The sequence below is a fragment of the Schistocerca americana genome, chromosome X (assembly GCF_021461395.2).
Source record: "Schistocerca americana isolate TAMUIC-IGC-003095 chromosome X, iqSchAmer2.1, whole genome shotgun sequence".
NCBI classification, from domain to species: domain Eukaryota; kingdom Metazoa; phylum Arthropoda; class Insecta; order Orthoptera; family Acrididae; genus Schistocerca; species Schistocerca americana.
In genome coordinates, this window is record NC_060130.1 from 255,823,048 (window position 1) to 255,847,704 (window position 24,657).

The window sequence follows — 24,657 nt, forward strand, 5'->3', positions numbered from 1 at the left end:
TTGGTAGAGCACTTGACCGCGAAAGGCAAAGGTCCCGAGTTCGAGTCTTGGTCCGGCACACAGTTTTAATCTGCCAGGAAGTTTCATATCAGCGCACACTCCACTGCAGAGTGAAAATCTCATTCCCGTGTATTGATATGATGTGAAACAGTATGTACTCCCTCCCATGTGGTACTTCAAATGCATGAGATTAGGGCACATGTCCTCACATTGTAATGCTAGCCCCATCTGTAGTGATTGTGGACGTCAGTTGTACATAAATGTACCTTGTGCCCCTCCCCCATTGGTGCCAAAAACTGTGGAGAGCACTGTGGCCCTGTTCACTGGGCTGCACCATCTTCCAACGAGAAAAGAAAATCCAAGAATACAAGACACTTGACCAACTGACATATCAAAAGGCCAAGGAGAAATATGATTCTTTGTATTGTGCATGTGTGGTGGTAATAATGATGATGATGTATGCTACAGTTACGATGACATCATCCTCTCTAGCAACTGTACCATAGCCCTTTGTGCCTTCTACATGGGACTCTCAGAGCTGCTCAACTACAGCCCCTCCCATGGTTGTTTGGGTCCTTCTCTTACAGCTTCCCCCACATCCATCTAGGGATCTTTGCTTCTCCATGCATCGGAGATGTCAACCCCCAGCTGGAGAAGGATCAACCTCCTCTGACATCTCTCACAAGGAAAGGGTCCCTCGGGACATTCCCCTCCCAGATTTCTGCTGATCTGCAACCAGATACCAGCCAGTGGCTGGACGACAACGACGACGACGACAAGTCGTAGTCCTCCGATAAGACAAGAGACTCAGGTGGCCCCATGCCACCAGACCCCACGTGTTCTGAGTCTTTATCCAAGGTGGAGTTCTTGATGGTCCCTGTGACAACAGACCCCCCCCCCCCCCCCACACACACACACCACAATTCAGAACCAATGTATATGGATGCCACATCTTTCAACCGATGGCAGCAGGTAACTATATGGGCATGATATGCTGCCTTGGGTTCATCATGCTTGGACAGGTTACTGCTGATAGTGTGTGTCTCCAGTGGAACTGTAGCTGTCTCTTCTGCAACCTGGCTTGTGCTTTGACTTCTTGTATGCGTTTCCTCTGCTTTCTGCATTGTCCTTCAAGAACAATGGTTCCCATCAATGTGGGCCCCTACCCTCTTATTCAGCTGTTGATCTTTTCATTCACATCCTGATCATCTCCCTTCTATCTACTGGAAAATTCATGATGACCTGTGTGAGAACCATCACTTCTAGATTGACCTGTCCCTCCTTCAGCATGGCTCGCCTGGGTGTCCATCCAGATGGGCTTTCAATAATGCTGACTGGGATACCTTCACTTCTGCCATCACCCTCAATACCATACCCCATGGAGATATCAGTGCGTCTATCCAGAGTACAACCATAGCCATTATCTCAACTGCAGAATTAATGATCCCCTATTCCTCAGGATGCCCCTGTCAGAAGGCAGGACCTTGGACCTCCGAAATAGCTATGTCCATTAAAGATTGCAGAAAGTCTCTCCAATGCTATAACAATATCCATTGATGGAGCACTTCTTTGCCTTCAAATGGCTCCGTGCCTGGGTAGGCCATGTCCTGAAATAACAAGAACAAGATTTCTGAGAATGGTATGCTACTACCACTGGACTTCATACCCCTCCTCCTCAGGTTTTAGTAAAGATTTGACAACCATATGGACACAAGTCACCCACAAGTGTACGCGATATTTCCCTGAATGGCATTGTCCACTCTGAGCCAGACACTGTCGCTGAACATTTTGCTCTGCGTTGTGCCTGAGCCTCTGCATCTTAGAATTATCAGCCTGCATTTCATGACCATTTGATCCCTTAGAAATTCACACACATTTGGACATTTCATGACCCTGGACAGCAGGTGCAGTGAATTCACTTGCCTTTCACTATACACCATTCAGTGAGTGGGAATTCCTCAGTGCCCTAGCCATTTGCCATGACACAGCTCCAGGTCCAGACAACACCCATAGTCAACTGCTCAAACACCTATCAATGGATTTCCAATGTCACGTCCTAGATGTTTCTAACCATATCTGGAGAGAGTCAGTTCCCATTTCAATAGCAAGAAAGTGTTATTGTTCCAGTGCTGAAATGAGGTAAAAACACCCATGAAATGGACAGCTATCACCCAGTTAGTCTTACTATGTTCTTTGCAAGTTGCTCGAATGTATGGCCTGGCAGCTGTGTTGGTACCTCAAGTCTCAGGGCTTTTTGGCTTCGTCCCGGGACAGTTTTCACCAAGCCTGTTCTACTGCTGACTATTTGGTCAGCGTGAAGTGTGCTCTACATTCAGCTTTTGCCTGATGTCCACATCTTACCGCCGTCTTCTTTGACTTGCAAAAGGCTTACACACCACATGGTGTCATTATATTCTTGCTACCCTACGTGAATGGGGTCTCCGGAACCCACTCCTGATTTTTAAGTTGATACGTCCCACAGTAATTGCTATACAAAGTGAGTGGGGTCCCACAGAGATCCATATTCAGTGTGCCCCTTCTTTGTAGTGGCTATCAGTGGTCTAGCTGCAGCTGTTGGATCTAAAGTGTCACCCTCCTTGTATGATGAAGACTTTTGTTTTTACTATCACTCCTCAGCTATGAGTGTTCTTGAAATCCAACTGCAAGGAGCCATATGAAATGCTCAGCCCTTTCCTGTCACTCGTGGCTTTTGGTTTTCAGCTGCCAAGACATTTGTCATGCACTTCTGTCACCACTGTACTGTTCATTTGCATCTACATCAACAATCAGTTGCTCAGTGTGGTGGAGTCTTAACACTTTTTGGGCTGGTTTTTGATGTGCTGCTGTCGTGGCTTCCCCATCTTTGCCAACTTACGCAGAAGTGTTGGTCACACCTTAATACTCTTCACTACCTCAGTAACACCAGCTTGGATGCAGGTTGCTCTTTGGCTCTGTAGCTTTACAAAGCTCTGATCCTCTCCCACCTTGATTATGAGAACCTGGCATACCTTGTTATCACCTTTGCCGTTGTGTGTGCTGAACGTGATAGACCATTATGGGGTCTGACTTGTGACAAGTGCCTTTTGGATTAGCACTTTGATCAGCCCACTCATGGAGGGTGGGGCATCTCCACTACAGATCAGGTGCCTGCAACTGCTGCTCAATTATGTGATATGCGTTCTATGCTCCCCTAAGCATCTGAACTACCATGCCCTATTTCCTGGTAGGGAGACCCACCTTCCACAACAGAGGCCCAGGACTGGAGTCACGATCATAGTTTGCATACAGTGTCTCTGCTCTGAACTCCAGTTTCCCCCACCAGTTTTGCCTACATACATCCAAGGTGCTAAGCGGATGCAGTGTATTCTCTGCTCCCCCCAGGGGGCTCATGGTTCTTTCGTGAGTTCGTGCTTGGTGCCCATCCTTCCTTTCCAGGTTGCATTTCCTTCTCCGTGCCCCTCCCTTACCATCCTCGCTCCTTTCCCCCTTCTCCCTCCTTTCCCTCTCATGGTGTTCTTACTTATATTGATCTGGCTATCCACCTGGTTCCTGTATTCCTTGCAGTTTTGTTCCCCTTGCCATTTCTTTTTCATCCTTTCTTTTTGGCCCCCCTATGGGGTTTGATCTCCACTGCTAAATTTTTTCTCAGTAGTGTGAACTATTTGGGGAAGAACTCCTTCCCTAGTGCCTATGGTGTGGATTCCACTCCCCCTTCATTCCCCTCTTCCTTCCCCACCCTAGCAACCCCCCCCCCCCCCCCCCCTCTGCCCTACTAGGTCACCAGCATGAGTATCTGTGTTGTGGGGATGTTATGTACCCACCTGGCTGAGCCCCCTGACAACACTGGGATCACACTTCTGATACCTGTGCTGTTGCCTCCCCATGTATGCCTAGGAATGGTTTCTTGTCATTCTGGAGTGTCAGAACTTCTGGCAATGACTGCCATGCCAGACAGCCCTTGCTGGGGCTGCATGGCACCCATGGGGAGAGGCCCTGATCAGAGTGGGTGGTATCAGGGCAGAAGCTTTGCGAATCAAGCTCCAAAAATCTGGCCATTCTTCTGTGGCCATTTGTTAGTATTTGGATCCCACTTTGTATGACATTGGAAGCAGTTGCCATCCAGGTCCACTTGGACTCTGTTGTCACAGTCTCCCTCCTGACGGGCCACCTACATCTTCTGCCATCCTTCAGCAACGAACCCAACTGTTCCTCCTCCTTGGGGATTTTAATGCCCCTCGCCCTTTGTGGAGCATTACTTTTATGTCTAGTCATTGACCAGTCTCTTGCAGACCACAACTGTTCCTTATTAATGATGCTTATTAATAGGCTCAGAGTGACTGCTTACCTGTTTGGGGCATCGGAACTCCCAGCAATAACCATTATTCCAGGCAGCCATTGCTGTGGCTGGTTGGCGCCCACGAGACAAGCCCCTAATCAGAGTGAGGGTTACCAGGGGGGACGTTTGACACATGAAATGTATTAAACTGTCTGGACTCTCTCCTGCGGCTGTGTCTCTTTCTAGGAATAGTTTTGTCTCAGTTTTTGTTTCTGCCTCCCCTGGCCTTTCCCCCCTTGGCTACCCCATGGCAGGAGGGCCAGGCCCACCAACTTGGGGTGAAACCCTTACTGCAGTTACTGATCTGCATCAGACTTTACTGCCACCAAAATCCCCCCTCCCCACCCCCCACCCCCCCTCATAGTACATGTTGAGGACAATTTCGGTGAAGTTGAGTCATTAAGCAAGATGAGATCTGGCTTCCTCCTAATAAAGACAACTTCTGCCAGTTAGTCGGCTCCTTCTGTCCGTGTGACCACTTAGGAGACATACAAGTGAATATCACTCCTCACAAGTCTTTCAGTATGACACAGGATGCAATTTTCCATAGGTATCTTCTCCTCCAGTCTGATGTTCAACTTAGGGCTGGTTGGAATAACATGGTGTTCATATCGTCCGATGTGTTCAGAGGCCCTAATGACAGTTGTGTAGACACTGGCATTTTCATGCTGGCCTTTGAGAGGGCCCCCGTCTGAGGAGGTTAAGGTGATGGCTGTGTCCTTCACATGTACTACAAAGAAATGCATGTCACATAAACACAAATTTATTTGCATGAGCATGAGAACGCCACTTAATGCTGTTCACAAAAGAAACATGCAGTGTCTCTATAAACATGAAATGTAACACAATTAACCTAATCACTGATGCTAACTTCACTCGGTCACTTATACTTTAACTATTGAAACTGACCGTCATTAGTTCAGAGCATCAACTATAGTGCTAATACTGGTGATGATGTATGCTGCTGCTTTTGTGGAACACTTAAATCTCATTTTTCTATTCTGTTAGATGTGACACTGATTTATTTCTCAGTTGCTGAAGACCAAGGTATTTGAAACTTCTTAACAGATTTAACCCATGTGCAGGATCATAACACAAACCTGAGACCTTTGCCTTTCATGGCCAAGTGCTCCACTGAGTGAGTATCCAATCTCAACTTGCAACCCACACTCAGAACTGCACTTCAGCAAGTACCTCTTCTCCTACCTTACAATATACATTCTTCCAAAACTGCTACTCCCTCAAGGTATGCAGCAGAACTTCTGTGAAATTTGAGAGGTAGTAGCAGTGGTATTTGTCTGAGATTGTCTTTTGATGGCACTATCTTCATAATCTTAATGGGGCCAATGTAGTACTTATGGAATTTTTTGATGCAGTAATTTTTCACCTACTTGAAGTGCTATTTCTAGTATCCACACATTTTCAATGTAAACTGGGTTTTACTCTCTTGTTGTGGCTTCTCTTTCTTTTTCGAATGCTGTTTGGAGCAGCTATTCATGTGATGTCTTGAAACAAAGTGAGAGCTTTATACAATCATTGGAGGTGCTCTCTGCGTCCCACCCAAACAGTACTACACAAGGTGGTGCACTTACACTGTCATGTGCTAGAATGTCCGTGGCTATTTTTGAAGTACAGCACTTTTCCTACCAACAAACATAGGATCTTCTGCATGATTAAGTCCATTGGATTGGAAGGTTGTCTGCAACAGCGATCCAAATTTGTCTGATCCTATTATTTTGTTGGAGTCATTTCAGTAGTATCTGACATAATTGAGGCACAATGTGGGTCAAAATAAATTGATTTGATGGTTCTCACAAAATATGCCCATTCTAATTTCTCCAATGTAATTTTGCAAAAAGCTCCACAGCTTCCAAGACTGGGTGAAATTTCTCATCAGTCATAGAAATCTATTGGCACAGTTTCATCTAATTTTCCAGGTATATTGTGTTGTGTATCAGACTCCCAGCTACATCTGTAAAATGATTATCTACAACATTTACTAATTAAAGTACCTCATAAATATAACAACACCTCCTGTTATCAGACAGATCTATTCTGAATTCAACAATTCGTATTTGCAGTGTAGGATTGAATATTTGAGGTGGGGGCACCTGTAGGCAACTTGTATAGGATATGCAGGCGTAAAAAGAGAGCAATTAGAATAATTGCTAATACAAGCAAACAAGTGTTGTAGATACTGTTTCATCAAGTAAAATTTACTGACTCTTTGCTCTTCATATATTCTTAAGACAGTTGTGCTTGTAAAAGAGAATATAAAAAAAGTATGATGAATATGCACAGCACACCAGCCGGCAATAGGAACCGGTATTGCACACTGCATGCCTCATAGCTTGCACCAATATAATAGTATCTCTTGTGCTACTCTTCATATATATTCATTATATTTATGACATGATATTGTTTAGAATTTACAAAAATAATGATATGCTGAACTGTAAGTAATTATGGACAAGTTATTGTTGTTGTAGTTGTTAATGCAAATAATTTTCAGTTGGTTTTATTTCCCACATGTGTAACTTTAAAACTATTAATGAGAAACAAATATTTTTAATGACCAAACCATTGTTGCAGCATGAGCTTGAAATTATTGCTGAATATGACTATATCAAGAGCCTGGATAAAATACTGACACTCATCAAATATGGGACACAGGGTGACCACCCACTTTGTAAGTTACATAATCTATGCCAAAAGTCAGCTACTTAATTAATTTGTGTTATCATCTTTATGTAATTGTCTTACCAAGTAAATTGTGTTTGGTGTACTGTTATACATTTTAGTTTTTCATTTATGTTCAGCTATTCACCTTTTGCTTGAATAAGGATATGTTTGTTGAAAATGCTGCTAGCTTTACTGACTGTGATACTGTTTACATCTTACTTCTGATTAAGATGATAATGCTTGTACATTAAAATCTGAATTTGTTTTACCTGTGCAAGGAAAGAAGTAATCTTATATCTATTATACAGGAGAATTGTAAGTAACAAAGAAAATTACATACTTTCTATATACAGAGCTGGAACTTAGCACTCTGAAGAGGGTGCAAAGCCTGCCCACTGACCCTTTGTTTGTATGAAATGACATGGGGATAAAGCAGTTATCTAGATCAGTTGAATTTTAATTAAGTGGGTGTGATATTTGTTTTAGATTAACAACGAAAAAAATTGTTTGGTGTTGGTGATTAGAAGGCTTTCAGAAATAGGTGATACCAGTGTGCTTGTGGCTGTACCTTCTGTGTGTTCCCATTGGTAGGCCAAACTGTTGGGTGTAAAATTAAGGCTAAGGACAGTTCATAACTCAGGCATTGTCTATGGAAATGAAAATTATCATAGTCATGGTGCAGAGAGACAGTGAAAGAGAGATCTCTCAAATGGATAACTTCTTTCACTTAATGCTTGAATGTATTTAGGTTGCACATGAAAATCTTAGAGTTCATAGGACAGGGAGTCCTGTATGTATAAAAGTACATAAAAGTACTTTTAACTGGACTGACATGCATCTGTATTAGAAGCCAACTCGCCCTGTAATGAGGATGATACTATACCTTATCACATTACTTGCATGTGCTTAGTTTGTAGACTATCAGCAATGTCTTACTCCTCTCTACCCACCCACTCTCATTGCACTTAGTGAGGTGGTTTCCATGAACTTGTGGAAGTCCCTTGGTCACTTCTCCTTGTTGACAGGATTGATATTTTCATGAAGATTGTTTTTTTTTCCATTGCCCAGGAATTGGCATACTTGCAGTCCCATTCAGCAGTCATACATCATCCAGATATTGGTTGGTTGTTGTTGTTGTCTTGTTGTTGTCATCTCTTTTAAAGAGTAGATCATATCTGTTGTGAGACACAGTGGAATCACAATTTGAAGGTTTAATTGCAGTTCATCTTGTTAGTACCAGTATTTCACATGGTGATAACAGATCCAGAAAATTATGGATAGAAAGATTGGGCCATACTAAGTATTACTGGATAACAAGGAATCATGCCATACAAAGCAAAAGAATGTAAAGACCCACCACAAACTTGTGGATGGGAAAGATACTATCATTGACAACTACAGCAGACAACAGTGTTCTTAAAACTTCAATAAACTTGACAATCACAGGTATATATTCAAATTTGTCTGCAAACAAGAAAAGTCATGATATAGTATCATTCTTGTCCTAAATGGATTGGGAGTCATGTGGGTGGCAGAATCTAGAACACAGAAAAGCAAAGACGCAAACTTGTGTTAGGAAAGATGCCGGCTTTTACATAAAATTTTGATTACCAGTTTCAATTTTTCATTAGTCTCCTACAGCACTACAATTGGATGTCAAGGAATTACAGGGCTATTACAAATGATTGAAGCGATTTCATAAATTCACTGTAGCTCCATTCATTGACACATGGTCACGACACACTACAGATACGTAGAAAAACTCATAAAGTTTTGTTCGGCTGAAGCCTCACTTCAGGTTTCTGCCGCCAGAGCGCTCGAGAGCGCAGTGAGACAAAATGGCGACAGGAGCCGAGAAAGCGTATGTTGTGCTTGAAATGCACTCACATCAGTCAGTCATAACAGTGTAACGACACTTCAGGACGAAGTTCAACAAAGATCCACCAACTGCTAACTCCATTCGACGATGGTATGCGCAGTTTAAAGCTTCTGGATGCCTCATGGTTTAAAGTTTACAGCCCTTTTTCTTCTGCGAAAAAAACGTTACAGGACACGTGTATCTGGACATGCTGGAAAATTGGCGCATGCCACAACTGGAGACCGACAGCGCCGACTTCATCTTTCAACAGGATGGTGCTCCACCGCACTTCCATCATGATGTTCGGCATTTCTTAAACAGGAGATTGGAAAACCGATGGATCGGTCGTGGTGGAGATTATGATCAGCAATTCGTGTCATGGCCTCCACGCTCTCCCGACTTAACCCCATGCAATTTCTTTTTGTGGGGTTATGTGAAAGATTCAGTGTTTAAACCTCCTCTACCAAGAAACATGCCAGAACTGCAAGCTCACATCAACGATGCTTTCGAACTCATTGATGGGGACATGCTGCACTGAGTGTGGGAGGAACTTGATTATCGGCTTGATGTCTGCTGAATCACTAAAGGGGCACATATCGAACATTTGTGAACGACTAAAAAAACTTTTTGAGTTTTTGTATGTGTGTGCAAAGCATTGTGAAAATATCTCAAATAATAAAGTTATTGTAGAGCTGTGAAATCGCTTCAATCATTTGTAATAACCCTGTACTTTAAAAAATTGGAAATACAAGAATTAAAAATTTAGTTTCCAAGCAGGCAGCTATAGAGTTTTATTATGCTAAATCTGGAAATACGGTACTTTCATTTACTACTATCATGTCTAGAAATCAACATAAGTTTGTTTATGTTCTAGCTATTAGACCACGTTATCTCCAGGATATGCTTTCTACCAATGAATCAGAACCATATCTGTTGCGTTCTACTTCCGATGATGGACGAAACTGGCCACTTTCCTTGAGAAAGGATCCTGACGTGTGGCCACCACCACCACCAAGAGATCCTGATGTGTGGCCATCACCAACTCCTGTTGAGCATAAGTAAGGCATTATGGTTTTCATTAATTAAAGCATCTTATCTATCTGGTAGTTGATAAATGTGACTGTTTTGACATTACAGGTCTTACTTCAGAGAATGTTCATTTTTAATAGTGTTTGACGTTGGTAGATCCTTACTTTTTACATATTGTCTGTGAGTGTGTTTGTGTAGAGTTTCATATTAAACTAAAATTTCTCTCTCTTATATGGCAGACTTTTTACCTTACTTGTAACATATTTAGCATGGGAAACCTGTCTGACCAGAGTGATTTTTCATCTTTCATAGATTTGTATTTCCTAAAGTGTGCATTGGCGTGCCTCTTATTTTTCAAGTTTGATTTTTTACTTTGTAGAACCCATAGTTTGGGACTGCTGCATAGAAAAATTGTTTATGTGCCGTTCTGGCTCAAATATGAAAGGTGAAGACGGGCCCTCTAGGCCCCTACCGTATTCTTGGTTGGGTGATAGGAAACGAAAAATCACGTTAAACAATATTTAGTTTTATCTCAAAAGACTAGCGTGCAGAAGTAACTAATTAATCAACAACTTCATTTCTTTCAACTCGTTATTAATATTGCTCTATTAACTTTAATAATGAAATCTATAAGTCGAGTGTGTAAAATGTTTGAGGCTAATACAATAAAATCACACTTTTAAAAAAATCTTTGACGATATGTTTCTGTGTCATAGAAACTTCTAATGATACTCAGATACAATGTGAAGCACTTACTGTTTCTTGTTTTTTTATTATTTATTTAAATTATTTATTGTATTTCTCCATTAGGTTGACAGCTTTCACCCCGATCATTTAGAGCTCTCAGTTTAAGAATTATACATAGTGTGGAAGGTACCTCCCTGTGATTTCTTGTTTGCATTCAGCATCTCATTGTTGGAAGAACATTAAATTGCTGAAACTGGCTTTATGGTAATTTCTCCAGTAACATACACAACATAACCTTTGATTGATTTGACTTGTCCAACATTTATTGTCACATTTGATGATACTGTGACCATTTGCAGCCATAACATAAGATGTTATCACAGACACACACTTCCAATATCCAAATTATCAGTATGACAATTCACTGTCCACATTTATAACATAGTTCTGGCAGAAAAATGCCACAACACTGGCTTCTGTGTACATACTTAACACAACAGATTTCCAAATATATGGCACCATTACACAGACATTCATAATGTTGACAGAAAGATATGTGATCTGCATAAATGTTATCCACTGATTGACTCAAAGAAGTTAAAAGATAGTACAAGTAACCACAAACATGTTGATTGTAAGAATGTGAGTGTACATTGTCCCAGGGTGTTAGTCATGTCTGAACATGCCCAGGACTGAAAAGTTTTGGGTGGTGTAGGCTATTTAGACTTGCATATGAATATTTTTAAATTTTGGAAACTATGTATTTATTTATAAAATGGTATGGTTGAAGTTCAATAAAGTGAATGAACTGTATGTTCATGAAATAAGTTGGTTTACGTAATAAATGGTCAGTTACAGTACAAAATAATGCAGTACTATTTTGTATGTGTACACAAGGAATTACCTATTTATGAGTACAGGTGACATATTTGAAATTATGATAAATAATGCAAATTCTTAATTAGTGACTTAATTGGTTAATGAAGAGTGTCATTTGGTTGAGAAAAGTTTGGGCAGTGAGAGTATAATTGTAAAGTTAGAAACTAATTAGGTATAATGACACAAAAGGCAACAGTAATTGTAAGTGAATGCAAACTTCAGTACTAATTGTTTTAAATTGATTAGTTTCAGAAAAATTACAACGTGTTAAACAAAGTCTGGAGTCTTAACTTTCTAATAGTAGGTGTCAGTATTTCCAAAATTACTTATTAGCTCAGTCAAAGTATACAATTATCTGCTATGGTAATAATTTCAGTTATTAATTACTCTTAATATGATATCCAGAAAAAACAAATGCATCATTGTAATGTGTGTACACACAGTAGAAGAAGAATGGGTAGCTCTGAGGGATGAAGTAGTGAAGGCAGCAGACGATCAAGTAGGTAAAAAGACGAGGGCTAATAGAAATCCTTGGGTAACAGAAGAAATTTTGAATTTAATTGATGAAAGGAGAAAATATAAAAATGCAGTAAATGAAGCAGGCAAAAAGGAATACAAACGTCTCAAAAATGAGATCGACAGGAAGTGCAAAATGGCTAAGCAGGGATGGCTAGAGGACAAATGTAAGGATGTAGAGGCTTGTCTCACTAGGGTAAGATAGATATTGCCTACAGGAAAATTAAAGAGACCTTTGGAGAGAAGAGAACCACTTGTATGAATATCAAGAGCTCAGATTGCAACCCAGTTCTAAGCCAAGAAGGGAAGGCAGAAAGGTGGAAGGAGTATATAGAGGGTTTATACAAGGGCGATGTACTTGAGGACAATATTTTGGAAATGGAAGAGGACGTAGATGAAGACGAAATGGGAGATAAGATACTGCGTGAGAGTTTGACATAGCACTGAAAGACCTGAGTCGAAACAAGGCCCCGGGAATAGACAACATTCCATTAGAACTACTGATGGCCTTGAGAGAGCCAGTCATGACAAAACTCTACCATCTGGTGAGCAAGATGTATGAGACAGGCGAAATAACCTCAGACTTCAAGAAGAATATAATAATTCCAATCCCAAAGAAAGCAGGTGTTGACAGATGTGAAAATTACTGAACTATCAGTTTAATAAGTCACAGCTGCAAAATACTAACGCGAATTCTTTACAGACGAATAGAAAAACTGGTAGAAGTGGACCTTGGGGAAGATCAGTTTGGATTCCATAGAAATGTTGGAACACGTGAGGCAATACTAACCTTACGACTTATCTTAGAAGAAAGATTAAGAAAAGGCAAACCTACGTTTCTAGCATTTGTAGACTTAGAGAAAGCTTTTGACAATGGTAACTGGAATACTCTCTTTCAAATTCTGAAGGTGGCAGGGGTAAAACACAGGGAGCGAAAGGCTATTTACAATTTGTACAGAAACCAGATGGCAGTTATAAGAGTCGAGGGGCATGAAAGGGAAGCAGTGGTTGGGAAAGGAGTGAGACAGGGTTGTAGCCTGTCCCCGATGTTATTCAATCTGTATATTGAGCAAGCAGTAAAGGAAACAAAAGAAAAATTCGGGGTAGGTATTAAAATCCATGGAGAAGAAAAAACTTTGAGGTTCGCCGATGACATTCTAATTCTGTCAGAGACAGCAAAGGACTTGGAAGAGCAGTTGAACAGAATGAACAGTGTCTTGAAAGGAGGATATAAGATGAACATCAACAAAAACAAAACAAGGATAATGGAATGTAGTCAAATTAAATCGGGTGATGCTGAGGGAATTAGATTAGGAAATGAGACACTTAAAGTAGTAAAGGAGTTTTGCTATTTAGGGAGTAAAATAACCGATGATGGTCGAAGTAGAGAGGATATAAAATGTAGACTGGCAATGGCAAGGAAATCGTTTCTGAAGAAGAGAAATTTGTTAACATCGAGTATAGATTTAAGTGTCAGGAAGTCGTTTCTGAAAGTATTTATATGGAGTGTAGCCATGTATGGAAGTGAAACATGGACGATAACTAGTTTGGACAAGAAGAGAATAGAAGCTTTCGAAATGTGGTGCTACAGAAGAATGCTAAAGATAAGGTGGGTAGATCACGTAACTAATGAGGAGGTATTGAATAGGATTGGGGAGAAGAGAAGTTTGTGGCACAACTTGACTAGAAGAAGGGATCAGTTGGTAGGACATGTTTTGAGGCATCAAGGGATCACAAATTTAGCATTGGAGGGCAGCGTGGAGGGTAAAAATCGTAGAGGGAGACCAAGAGATGAATACACTAAGCAGATTCAGAAGGATGTAGGTTGCAGTAGGTACTGGGAGATGAAGAAGCTTGCACAGGATAGAGTAGCATGGAGAGCTGCATCAAACCAGTCTCAGGACTGAAGACCACAACAACAACAACAACAACAACAACATCATTGTAATCACTGTATTGAAAATTATCATATGAATATATGTGAAATAGGGCATGAACAATATCTAAACAGATTTTGGCATGTATATGATGTGGATACCAAGAGTTAGATGAAAATTAAGAAAAAAATATAATTATTGTTATTAGGATTGCAGTAGGTGGAGATGGGAAGATTCCATCTTGATATGTTGTAAGTGTTGATGAAATCTGTCTTAAAGAATGTGTCACTCAAATCAAATCTGAAAAAATAATGTTATTTTAATTAGAAACAAACTCTTTTGTTCAGGTCTGCCTCAGTCATTTTAATATTTTCATCTGATGTTTATGCCTCATGATTTAATGAAGTACTCGTTTTTTTGGTTTTCAATTCAGAAGCTGTCAGGTGTTATTCAACCTTATATGTATAAAAATGTTGAAATAATAATGAATTCTAAATACATTTTTTGTATTCAGAAGGTGCATTGGGGCTTTAGGAGGAGTTAAATATAAAGAGAGAAGACAAAACACAAATTGCATTTTCTTCTTGTGAACATAATTCAGATTTATCACAAACATAAAAATGTTCAAGCAACAAATACTTTTCACCACCCACTCTGCATGATGAATATCTCCTAGAGTACAGAAAGGTACGGGACGAAATGGTCCTCTGACAAGAGATCTGAGTTAATTCTAAATCTTAACCTTTCAGTGAGTGTTTCAGGTACAGTTTTTGCTTGCTCTTTCACACAGTAAGTTAAATGGCCAAAATGTGCATAAAATTACCTGCATTGAATGGTGGTAGATTTTCTTTTATTTTCGAATATAGTGTGATCCATATAAACCTGAACTATTTTAATGAGTCACAACACTTAAACCAATGATGGGGCACATTTGTAATTCATGGAAATGATACTTCACAAATGGGAGACTACATATAATACATACAAACATACATAGTCCTCACAGCAAATGTTGGAAGTGCCCTCCGCCAGCATCAATGCACAACTGTACTAGCTTCACCATATTCTACGACTTTCTATCTTTACCAGTGTTGCTTATTTCATATGTAGTGGCCTCATGGAGTTGTCGAGTTGTCCATGGTCTATTCTTGTACACTCGGCTTTCAAGCTACCCCCTCACAAGAAAAAATCTGAGTGGGAGGGGAGGGGGGGGGGGAGGGAGGAGGGGGTAGGTCATGGGGGCCACAATTTTATGAGACCATTCAGTCACCAAAGAAACTGGTAACAAGTTGCATGAAAGAATTAGAGTTGTGACACAGTGTTCCATCTCATTGGAAATAACCTACCAAAGATTGACGACATCCAGCTGGTCCACAAATGTATTGAAGATGCTCATATAAACTGTAGTGTCTACAGTTGTATCAGAGAAAATGGAGCCAACAACAATCCTGGAAGCTGCCACCATACACCACACTCCAACCTTTTCATCATGCAGTGGTGTTTTGTGGATGATATTGGGGGTTTACACCAGTGCAGTATGTGCTGTTTTGTGTGTTGATGTAACCGGACCTATAGAACCATACCTCAAATGGAAACCAGGTTATGGAGGAAATGTTTGGACAAGAATTTTTTTTTTTTTAACTCAGTGTCTGTTTATTGCAGTGCTTCCATCATGGACAATCTGTATGGTCACAGTGCCAATTTCCTCACAGCTCTCTGGCATGTGCCATACAAAATGCCAGTCTCCTGGCTTAGTCGATGCAACGATTTCCTTGAGAGTTCTCCAAGCATTGTCAACATTATCAATAACCTCTGCACTCAGTGATGGTCTATGTTTTCCCACGTCACTGTTTAGTACACCAGTTGTCTCCAATTTCCTTGCAACTGACAAAATTGTTGCCTTTGTTGGAACATCACACACATTGAATTCATTCCAGAATGCCCATTGTGCTGTAACAAATGAGTCTGTCTTCCAGTATGCTTTCACAATAGAAACTTACTCTTAAAGTGTGTACTGCACGTTTGTGTCATCTAAAGATTGCGTACAAATCACTAATTTGCTTGTTATTGTCCCATGGCCCGAAATACACCTTGAAGAAATTTTTTTATGTAGTCTTTTACAGAACAATAAAATTTTAAAGTTTTTAATATTCAGCACATTTACACCTAGGTAGAATGCTAAAACTAGAAGAACACAATCCCTAAATTTAGTAAGTTTCTCTAGATTCTATCTAAGTGCCAACTGTTGACTGTTCATTTTTTGTTTCTTATTTCCATTACCAAAACAATCACATATTACTATTAGTTAAGATGTAGCAAACTTGTCCCTGAGAGAAAAGAAATTTGTAGGAAACATACCATGCTATTCACCAATTACATTTATGTTTTTGTTAACACATAAATGTAATTGGTGAATAGCATGGTATGTTTCCTACAAATTTCTTTTCTCTCAGGGACAAGTTTGCTACATCTTAACTAATAGTAATATGTGATTGTTTTGGTAATGGAAATAAGAAACAAAAAATGAATAGTCAACAGTTGGCACTTAGATAGAAACTAGAGAAACTTACTAAATTTAGGGATTGTGTTCTTCTAGTTTTAGCATTCTACCTAGATGGAAATGTGCTCTTGTTGGACACTTGTGTAAGCCCTAAAACTAGAAGAAGAGTAATGTTATTAAAATTGGTGTGATTTACTGTTCTTTAAGTGTGGTCATTTGCCACAATCATTTATCTGCTTGTGAGTGGCTGAACTTGGCAAATAGTCATGTGTTGATTAACTGTGTTCTGCACTGAGAATAGAATTAGCGTATCTGCTTTTGTCTGCAGGCCATGGCCAAACTATCAGGGTGTACTTCGTGGATTAACTGAAAGCTTCATAAGGCTTTTTGCAATCTATTCCATACACCACAGAGACTTTCCTACTAACCTTGTAAGGCCCCAACCTTTGGAGAAAGGCTGTAGTGTAGAGAACAGTTCATCTACAACTTTGAGTGGTGTTCACGGCTGGTGACAACAGGTGTGCCAGTAGGGATAGAGGTGTTGTATTAGGTCCATTAGTATTTCACTCTTTATGATTGTATATTATAGGTAAATAGATTACAAAATGTGATAAAGAAAGTAATCAGAGTTTGGGTGTCAAAATAACTGATGATGTTTGAAGTGATAAAGAAAGTAATCAGAGTTTGGGTGTCAAAATAACTGATGATGTTTGAAGTAGGGTGCATACAAAATTCCGATGGTGACAGCTAGAAAAGCATTTCTGAAAAACGGAAGTTTTTTGACATCACATATTAATATTATAAATGTGAGAATAACTATGCCTGTTATGTTATCACAAGCAAGCTGCTTAACTGATTTTTATGACATTTGAACCCTGAGGAAGAACATAGGGTACTAGAAAAATGGAAAGAAAAAAAATCAACCCCTAAGAGGGTGCAGTAATGATGCAGGCATGGAGGTCGGTGACTTGGGGAGTATGTATAGGTGACCAGCTGTTGCCCGTGGCTGCGATCACAAATCAGGGGAGTATGTATAGATTGCTAGCTGTTACCCATAGCTGTGCTCACAGATCAGTAGTTTTGTTATGATCATTGACAGGAGTAAGCTAGTCAAATGTAAATTGAAGTGTTAGGAGGGCCTCTCAGGAGGTATTTGTATGGAATGTATCCTCATACAGAAGTGAAATGTTGATGATAAGCAGTTCAGATAAGGAGAAATTTTGAAATGAGGTGCTACAGAAGAATGTTGAAAATTAGGTAGGTAGATCAAATAACTAATGAGGAGCGGCTGAATGAAACTGAGAAAAAAAGAAACCTGTGGCACAGCTTGACTATAAGAAGGGTTCAGTTAATCCTGAGACTTTCAGAAATTGTAAATTTGATAATGAAAGAAAGTGTGGAGGTTAAAAATTGTTGAGGGAGGCAAAGGCTTGAACACAGTCGGCAAGTCCAAATGGATGTTGAATGCAGAAGTTATTCAGAGATGAAGAGGCTTGCACAGGATAGACTGACAGGAAGAGCTGCATCTAACCAGGCTTCAGACTGAAGACCACAACAACAACCTGCTAGTAACATGTAAATGTATCAGGGATAAAATAGATGGGAAATTACAGTAGTATTGCTAAAGTTTTGGAAGTACTCAGGTCTATATGGGAAAAGGGTTGCAATTTCCCTCTTAGTAGGGAAAGTTTGATTATAGTTTACAATGGTATGTCACCTACCAACACACAACATATAATGACAGCAGGTGATGGTCTCTATTCAGAAATATTGCTATGTTCACATATTTCCCAAAAGCTCTAAATATAACTGGGAAATGTTTCAAAGTAGTGTCCTCTTTTAGTTACTTGGGAGCCTTAATATCAAATAACAGCATTGGAAAGGCTATAAGGGAAAGAATACAAGTAGGGGACAGAGCTTACTTTGCAAATGTACAACTCTTCAGAAACAGCCTTGTTAAAAGAATAACAAAACTCCCAATATATGAGGTTCATTCAAATTTAAACCTGGTTAGTGCATCTACCTTTGCCTTAGATGGGAGGTGGCACCATGTAACTGTGGATATGGTGGCGCCATCTATTGGCAGAGAGACTGACGCATGCACACTGTTTGATGTTGCATAACACCCGTGTGGTTTCACGCCGAAGAGAAGATGGTCACACAAGTTATCGTCCACTACCAAACATGTAGGCGAGTAAGTGGGAACAGTAAGGATTGATTTGATTTTTGGCGGCAGAGGGAGTTGGAGGCCGTGAAATGTATCGACGGATGAAGGCTGTGTACGGTGAGTACAGTCTGAATCATTCAAGTGTTGTGGAATGGCGCAAACTATTCCTTGAGGGGCGGAAGTCACTGGAAGATGATGCTCATCCTGGACACGCTCATCGTGTCACCACACTAGAGATGATTGCAAAGGCGAATGCTTTAGTCTTGAAGAATTGCAGAATCACTGTGGACGAGATCCATCGGTTACTGGGTATTAGAATGGGCACCGCCTACACCATAATGCATCAACACTTGAACTTCTGAAAAACTTGTGTGCAGTGGGTTCCCCCCAACTGGCCACTGAACAGCGCAGGACTCAAATGGTGCTGTCTTTGAGTCATCTGCAGTGTTACCATGAGGAGGAATACGGCTTTCTGTTGCGTATTGTCACAGTTGATGAAACATGGTGTCACCATTTTGAACTGGAAGGCAAGCATCAGAGCAAGCAGTGGAAATTCTTCACCACCGCCGTGCACACCAGTTCTGGTAAGGTCACGATGTCCTTCTATTTTGACCACAAGGGCCCACTGCTTGTCGAGTTCCTGGGACGGGGAACCACCATCAATGCCCAGTGTTATCAAGCCACTTTACAGAACCTTAGACGAGCCATCCCAAACACGGCCAATGCAGTGAAGACGACATTGCAGCAGTTTCGGTGGGAAATGCTGGAACGTCCACCGTACAGTCCCGACCTTTCACTGTGTGACTTTGATATGTTTGGATCTCTAAAACAAATTATTCGTGGACATAGATTCGCAACGGACAACTAAGAGTGTGACTGGGTCAAGGCCTGGATCTGACAGCTTCTTCAATAATGGAATCAACCGGCTAGTGTTGCTATGGGATAAATGTGCCAACAGTTTTGGTGACTATTTTTGAGTATGTGTACTGTGTATAACTACATTTTTGAGTTAATAAAATCGTTACCATTACTTTACACTAGTGACCGAGTTTCATTCGAATACCCCTTATATAACTCCCTCGTTCAATCAGTCGTCACATATGGGTCAGAAATGCTGATGCTGGCAAGAGACTACACAAACATTCTAAGAACCTTTTAGTGAAAAGTACTAAATAAAATATATGGCGCAATAAAGGAGGAAGAAGGCTGAAGGATACGCTATACTCCATAGCTTTAGGCATTAATACAAGGAAGAGATATTGTCAAATTTGTTAAATCACAATTAATATGATGGCTAGAGAACATGTGGAGAGAATGGCAGAGCACAGGATACAAAAGAAAATAATAGAAGCTATGATACATGCTGCTAGACAGAAAGGGAGTCCTAGAAAAGGGTGGATTGATGATGTGTTAGATCATTTCACCAACATGGGTGTCCGGGAATGAAAAAAAAAAAAAAACTGAGACTCGTGGAGGAAAATATCTGATGGATCCAAGGCTCACCAACGGCTATAATGCTACAGAAGTAGTGACAGTAAGCAAGGTAGTCAAATATAAATTTACGTGTTAGGAAGTCTTTTCTAAAGATATTTATGTGCCTTTTACAGAAATGAAATATGTCTACATTTTCTAGAGAATAAATACAGCAAAATTCATCCTTTCATAATATCCAAAATAATTTTCAGAATGCCACAGTCAACAAAAAATATCAGAAATGCAAAGAAAGACACTGGCCGACCTACAGCACGAAGTAGCAAAGCTAATATTAATACTGGCAGTAGTAGTACTTTGTCAAGAAAACCTGATACTAAAGGTGTGAAAAAAGATGAAAAAACGAAAGTGGGGAAGAAGGACGAAAAGAAAATCGAAAATAAGGTATGTGTTATGTGTAGATATGGTATTCGTTGATTGTTTGTTTCACATATAATCAAAGAAATTTATTTTTGTTACAGGAAAAGGGTGATAATGAGAAGGAAGCACCAGTAGAAGAAGAAAGGAAGTTTGAAAGTAGTGGTTATGATAGAGATCTTGTGGAAATGCTTGGTATGATCTGTAAAAGAAATGTATAATTACTTATTCTTAGTTTCCACTGTGCAACTGAACTTTATCTGTAATTAACTGTTCTTTCAGAGCATGATATTTTGCAGAAAAATCCTAATATCCATTGGGATGATATCGCAGATCTTGCTGAAGCCAAAAGGTTATTAGAGGAAGCAGTAGTATTACCAATGTGGATGCCAGATTTTTTCAAGGTAGGTGTGTGTGCACTTGTGGGTACGTGTAAACGTTTGCTTGTATTTGGAGAAAGGTGTCGTGTTCCTGTGAGTACATGTAAGTAGACAGACTGAAGTGTCAGCTGTAGGCAGCACACAAGTAAATAGCCCGTGTATAAACAAATAAACACAGTGTTTTGAATTGAGAGAAGTAGTTCAGCTTCATAACATCAAATCTTGGGGATCATGAAACAATTTAAATTTGATTGATTAAGCACAATCTTTCAACCCCTGTAAGGAGAAAACAGTTTTAGAATTTTGAACTACTGTAGTAGGAGGAAAAACCCAAGTGAAGTCTTCTGAATAGACCATAAAAATAATACAGCTGTCTGGTAATGAGGAAAGCAAAGTGCCATACTAAGCCTCGGCTCTAAATGATAGGAAAACAGCTCTGATCGTAAGTTCTTAACACACTTCAGATAAACACCGTCATAGTAAAGTTGTTGAATCACATGGAAAGATAACTAAGTTTGTTCAAAGTTCACAGCACATGTAGGAAAACAGCAAAGTCAGATATAAATTCTAAATCTAACGACACAATCCGGAGCAGTTAATCTACATTTCAAGCAAGCATGTTTTATGTCCCGGGAGACCGAACAGCAGGCAATCACAGAAATATTATGAAATCAAGAATCAGTCTTCCTGTAGGGGCCTAGTGGTGTAAAATGCCTTGGCATTTATGAATTTTAAATAGTAATTGATAAGCAGCACTTATAAAAAATTTTAAGATGATGTTTTGTATTCGAACAGGTGTTTTGCAACACCGCTTCTATAGTGGTTGGGCAACCAAATTGAAAAAGTTGCTTGGGAGTTGGCAAGAGTTATTAGGGGAAATAAATTGGACTGTAAACATAACTTTTTACATCTTTATGAGAGAAATTCTTGAGGTAGTGCATAATAAAAAAAGGAAAACAACACTCCAGTTTGAAAGTAATTTTTGAAATAAAGTATAGTTTATACACTCATGCTCATAAACTAAGGATAACTTCAAAATGTGGTGCCACACAACGTGGCACTACACAAAACTGGCACTAATAGCATAGGCACTTAGGGAACATACACGGCACAGATCAGTAAGTCCACGGTATTAGTGATAAGCTGAGAAAACTGTTTCAAAACACATGTGCTACAAAACGCCACTGTTTCCTGCGGATGTACCCCAACATCAATATGAGATACGATCACCATGCGCATGTACACAGGCTGCACAACGGTTTGGCATACTCTGGATGAGGTGGTCGAGCAGCTGCTGGGGTATAGCCTCCCATTCTTGCACCAGTGCCTGTCGGAGCTCCTCAAGTGTCCTAGGGGTTTAAAGACATCAGCGATATGTCGATCGAGAGCATCCCAGACGAGCTCAATGGGGCTTAGGTCTGGAGAACAGGCAGGCCACTCCATCCGCCTGATATCTTCGGTTTCAAGATGATGGCAGCTCGGTGGGCCCGTGTGTTATCATCCATCAGGAGGAAGGTGGGACCCACTGCACCACTGAAAAGGCAGACATGCTGGTGCAAAATGACGTCCCGATACACCTGACATGTTACAGTTCCTCTGTCAAAGACATGCAGGGGTGTACATGCACCAATCATAATCCCACTCCACACCATCAAACCATGACCTCTATACAGGTCCCTTTCAGGGACATTAAGGGGTTGGTATCTGGTTCATACCAGATGAAAACCCGGCAAGACTCACTGTTCAGACTATACCTGGACTCGTCCGTGAACATAACCTGGGACCCCTGTTCCAATGACCATGTACTGTGTTCTTGACACCAGGCTTTATGGGCTTTCCTGTGACCAGGGGTCAGTGGAATGCACCTTGCAGGTCTCCAGGTGAATAAACCATGTCTGTTCAGTCGTCTGTAGACTGTGTGTCTGGAGACAGCTGTTCTAGTGCCTGCGGTAAGGTCCAGAGCAAGGCTACCTGCAGTACACCGTGGCCGTCTGCGGGCACTGATGGTGAGATATCGGTCTCCTTGTGGTGTTGTACACTATGGACGTCCCGTACTGTAGTGCCTGTACACGTTTCCTGTCTGCCGGAATTGTTGACATAATCTAGAGATCACACTTTGTGGCACACGGAGGGCCCGTGCTATGACCTGCTGTGTTTGACCAGCCTCCAGTTGCCCAAGTACTCTACCCCTCATAACGTCATCAATATGTGTTCTTTGAGCCATTTTCAACACACAGTCACTATTAGCACATCCAAAAATGTCTGCACACTTACTCGCTGAACCGTACTCTGACATGTACCAATACATCTCTGCGTATGTGGACTGCTGCCAGCGCCACCGTGCGACGACCACATGTCAAATGAACCGCGTGGTCATACCCCGAGGTGATTTAAACCCACAAACTGCCCACCAGAGCATTGTTTCACCAGGTATCAGCATTATCCTTAATTTATGAGCATGAATGTATTTAGTAACTAGTGTAGGTAGTATTTTTATTTATAGTATACTACTGCAAAAAATAAAAAATTGTTGTCAATCAGTTTCTTTATCTTCATAAGCTGAAGAAAAATCATGATGTTCCCACTCTGCCTCCGATTCTCCTGAATCTGATTTCTCACTGACTACTGGGTACCTTTCCATTTTGTCTGCACTTGGACAATTAAGTATGGGTTTTTCCTTAGGTAAACAGGCTTATGTCGTGTTACTGCTCCATTTATCAGCTTCCTTTTATAGGAAAGGTAGATAAGTTTTGCAGCTGTCTGATATGAATTTTTGATACTGTGGATTCATCCAAAAGTGCTGAAGGAAAGCTCTGTATTAGCAGATGTAACTGATGTGCCCTGAATTTTAACAGCAACTTCTGCCGATTCACAAGTTCCTCTTAAACATCACCACCACAATAAAGGAATTTACACGATGATTTTTATCTTCCTGAGGGTTAGGACCTGCTCCTTCCCACAGAAATTATCTGGACCAAATCCCATGTTTGTCCCTATTATCAGCCAAGCTCTCTGTAACCTGAATAACATTTAATATGTGTTCTTTGCTGTGCCACAAACAAAGCTTATTGCATCAAGCATCTTGCTAGGCTTCAGGTTACTTACATGGTACTGCTGGATCAAGATGATTAGCTGCCAGGTGCGCGTAGAGTCCTTGTTAGTAATCCTTTTCATGTTAGTATTCTAATTTTATCCTTACAGCAGTGCCGTCATATGAAAGTAGATAAAGGAGCAGAACAGAAAACTGTACTTTGCCTCAAACGTCACTACATCACACAATAAAGCTTACTTTTTAAGAATAAATTTATCATTAAGAAACACATGCCAGCTGTTCAATACATTCAGTTATAATTTTGTTATCAGTAATCATTCTTCAATAACATTCAGAGATTTTAGATGGATTCTAAAGCATGTTGCATCACAAAGCAATGACCTAAGGACAGTGTGTGTGTGTGTGTGTGTGTGTGTGTGTGTGTGTGTGTAGTGCAACAGAGAGCGAAGAGTAGAACAGGTAGCATTATACTGAAGCATCAAAATAACTGATATAGGCATGCGTATTCGAATACAAAGATACGAAAACAGTCAGAATACGGCGCTGCAATCGGCAGCACATGTATAAGACAACAAGTGTCTGGTGCAGCTGTTAGATCAGTTACTGCTGCTACAATGGCAGGTTATCAAGATTTAAGTGAGTTTGAACATGGTGTTGCTGTCAGTGCACGAGCGATGGGACACAGCGTCTCCGAGATAGTGACGAAATGGGGATTTTCCCATACTACCATTTCATGAGTGTACCATGAATATTTGGAATCCGGTAAAACATCAAATCTTCGACATCACTGTGGTCAGAAAATGGTCCTGCAAGAACAGGACCAATGAGAACTGAAGAGAATTGTTC

General features: G+C 40.4%; 1 protein-coding gene across 1 annotated transcript in view; it reads left to right on the forward strand.

Annotated features, from left to right (window-relative positions):
• The window catches only part of LOC124555202 (katanin p60 ATPase-containing subunit A-like 1), a 104,030-nt gene that overhangs the window by 33,992 nt on the left and 45,381 nt on the right, over positions 1-24,657 (forward strand). Inside the window, exons 3-7 of the mRNA XM_047129047.1 lie at positions 6,929-7,025; positions 9,751-9,934; positions 20,217-20,406; positions 20,484-20,574; positions 20,662-20,783. Of these exons, the coding sequence (XP_046985003.1) occupies positions 6,929-7,025; positions 9,751-9,934; positions 20,217-20,406; positions 20,484-20,574; positions 20,662-20,783 (684 nt within the window). The remainder of the gene's footprint in view (positions 1-6,928; positions 7,026-9,750; positions 9,935-20,216; positions 20,407-20,483; positions 20,575-20,661; positions 20,784-24,657) is intronic.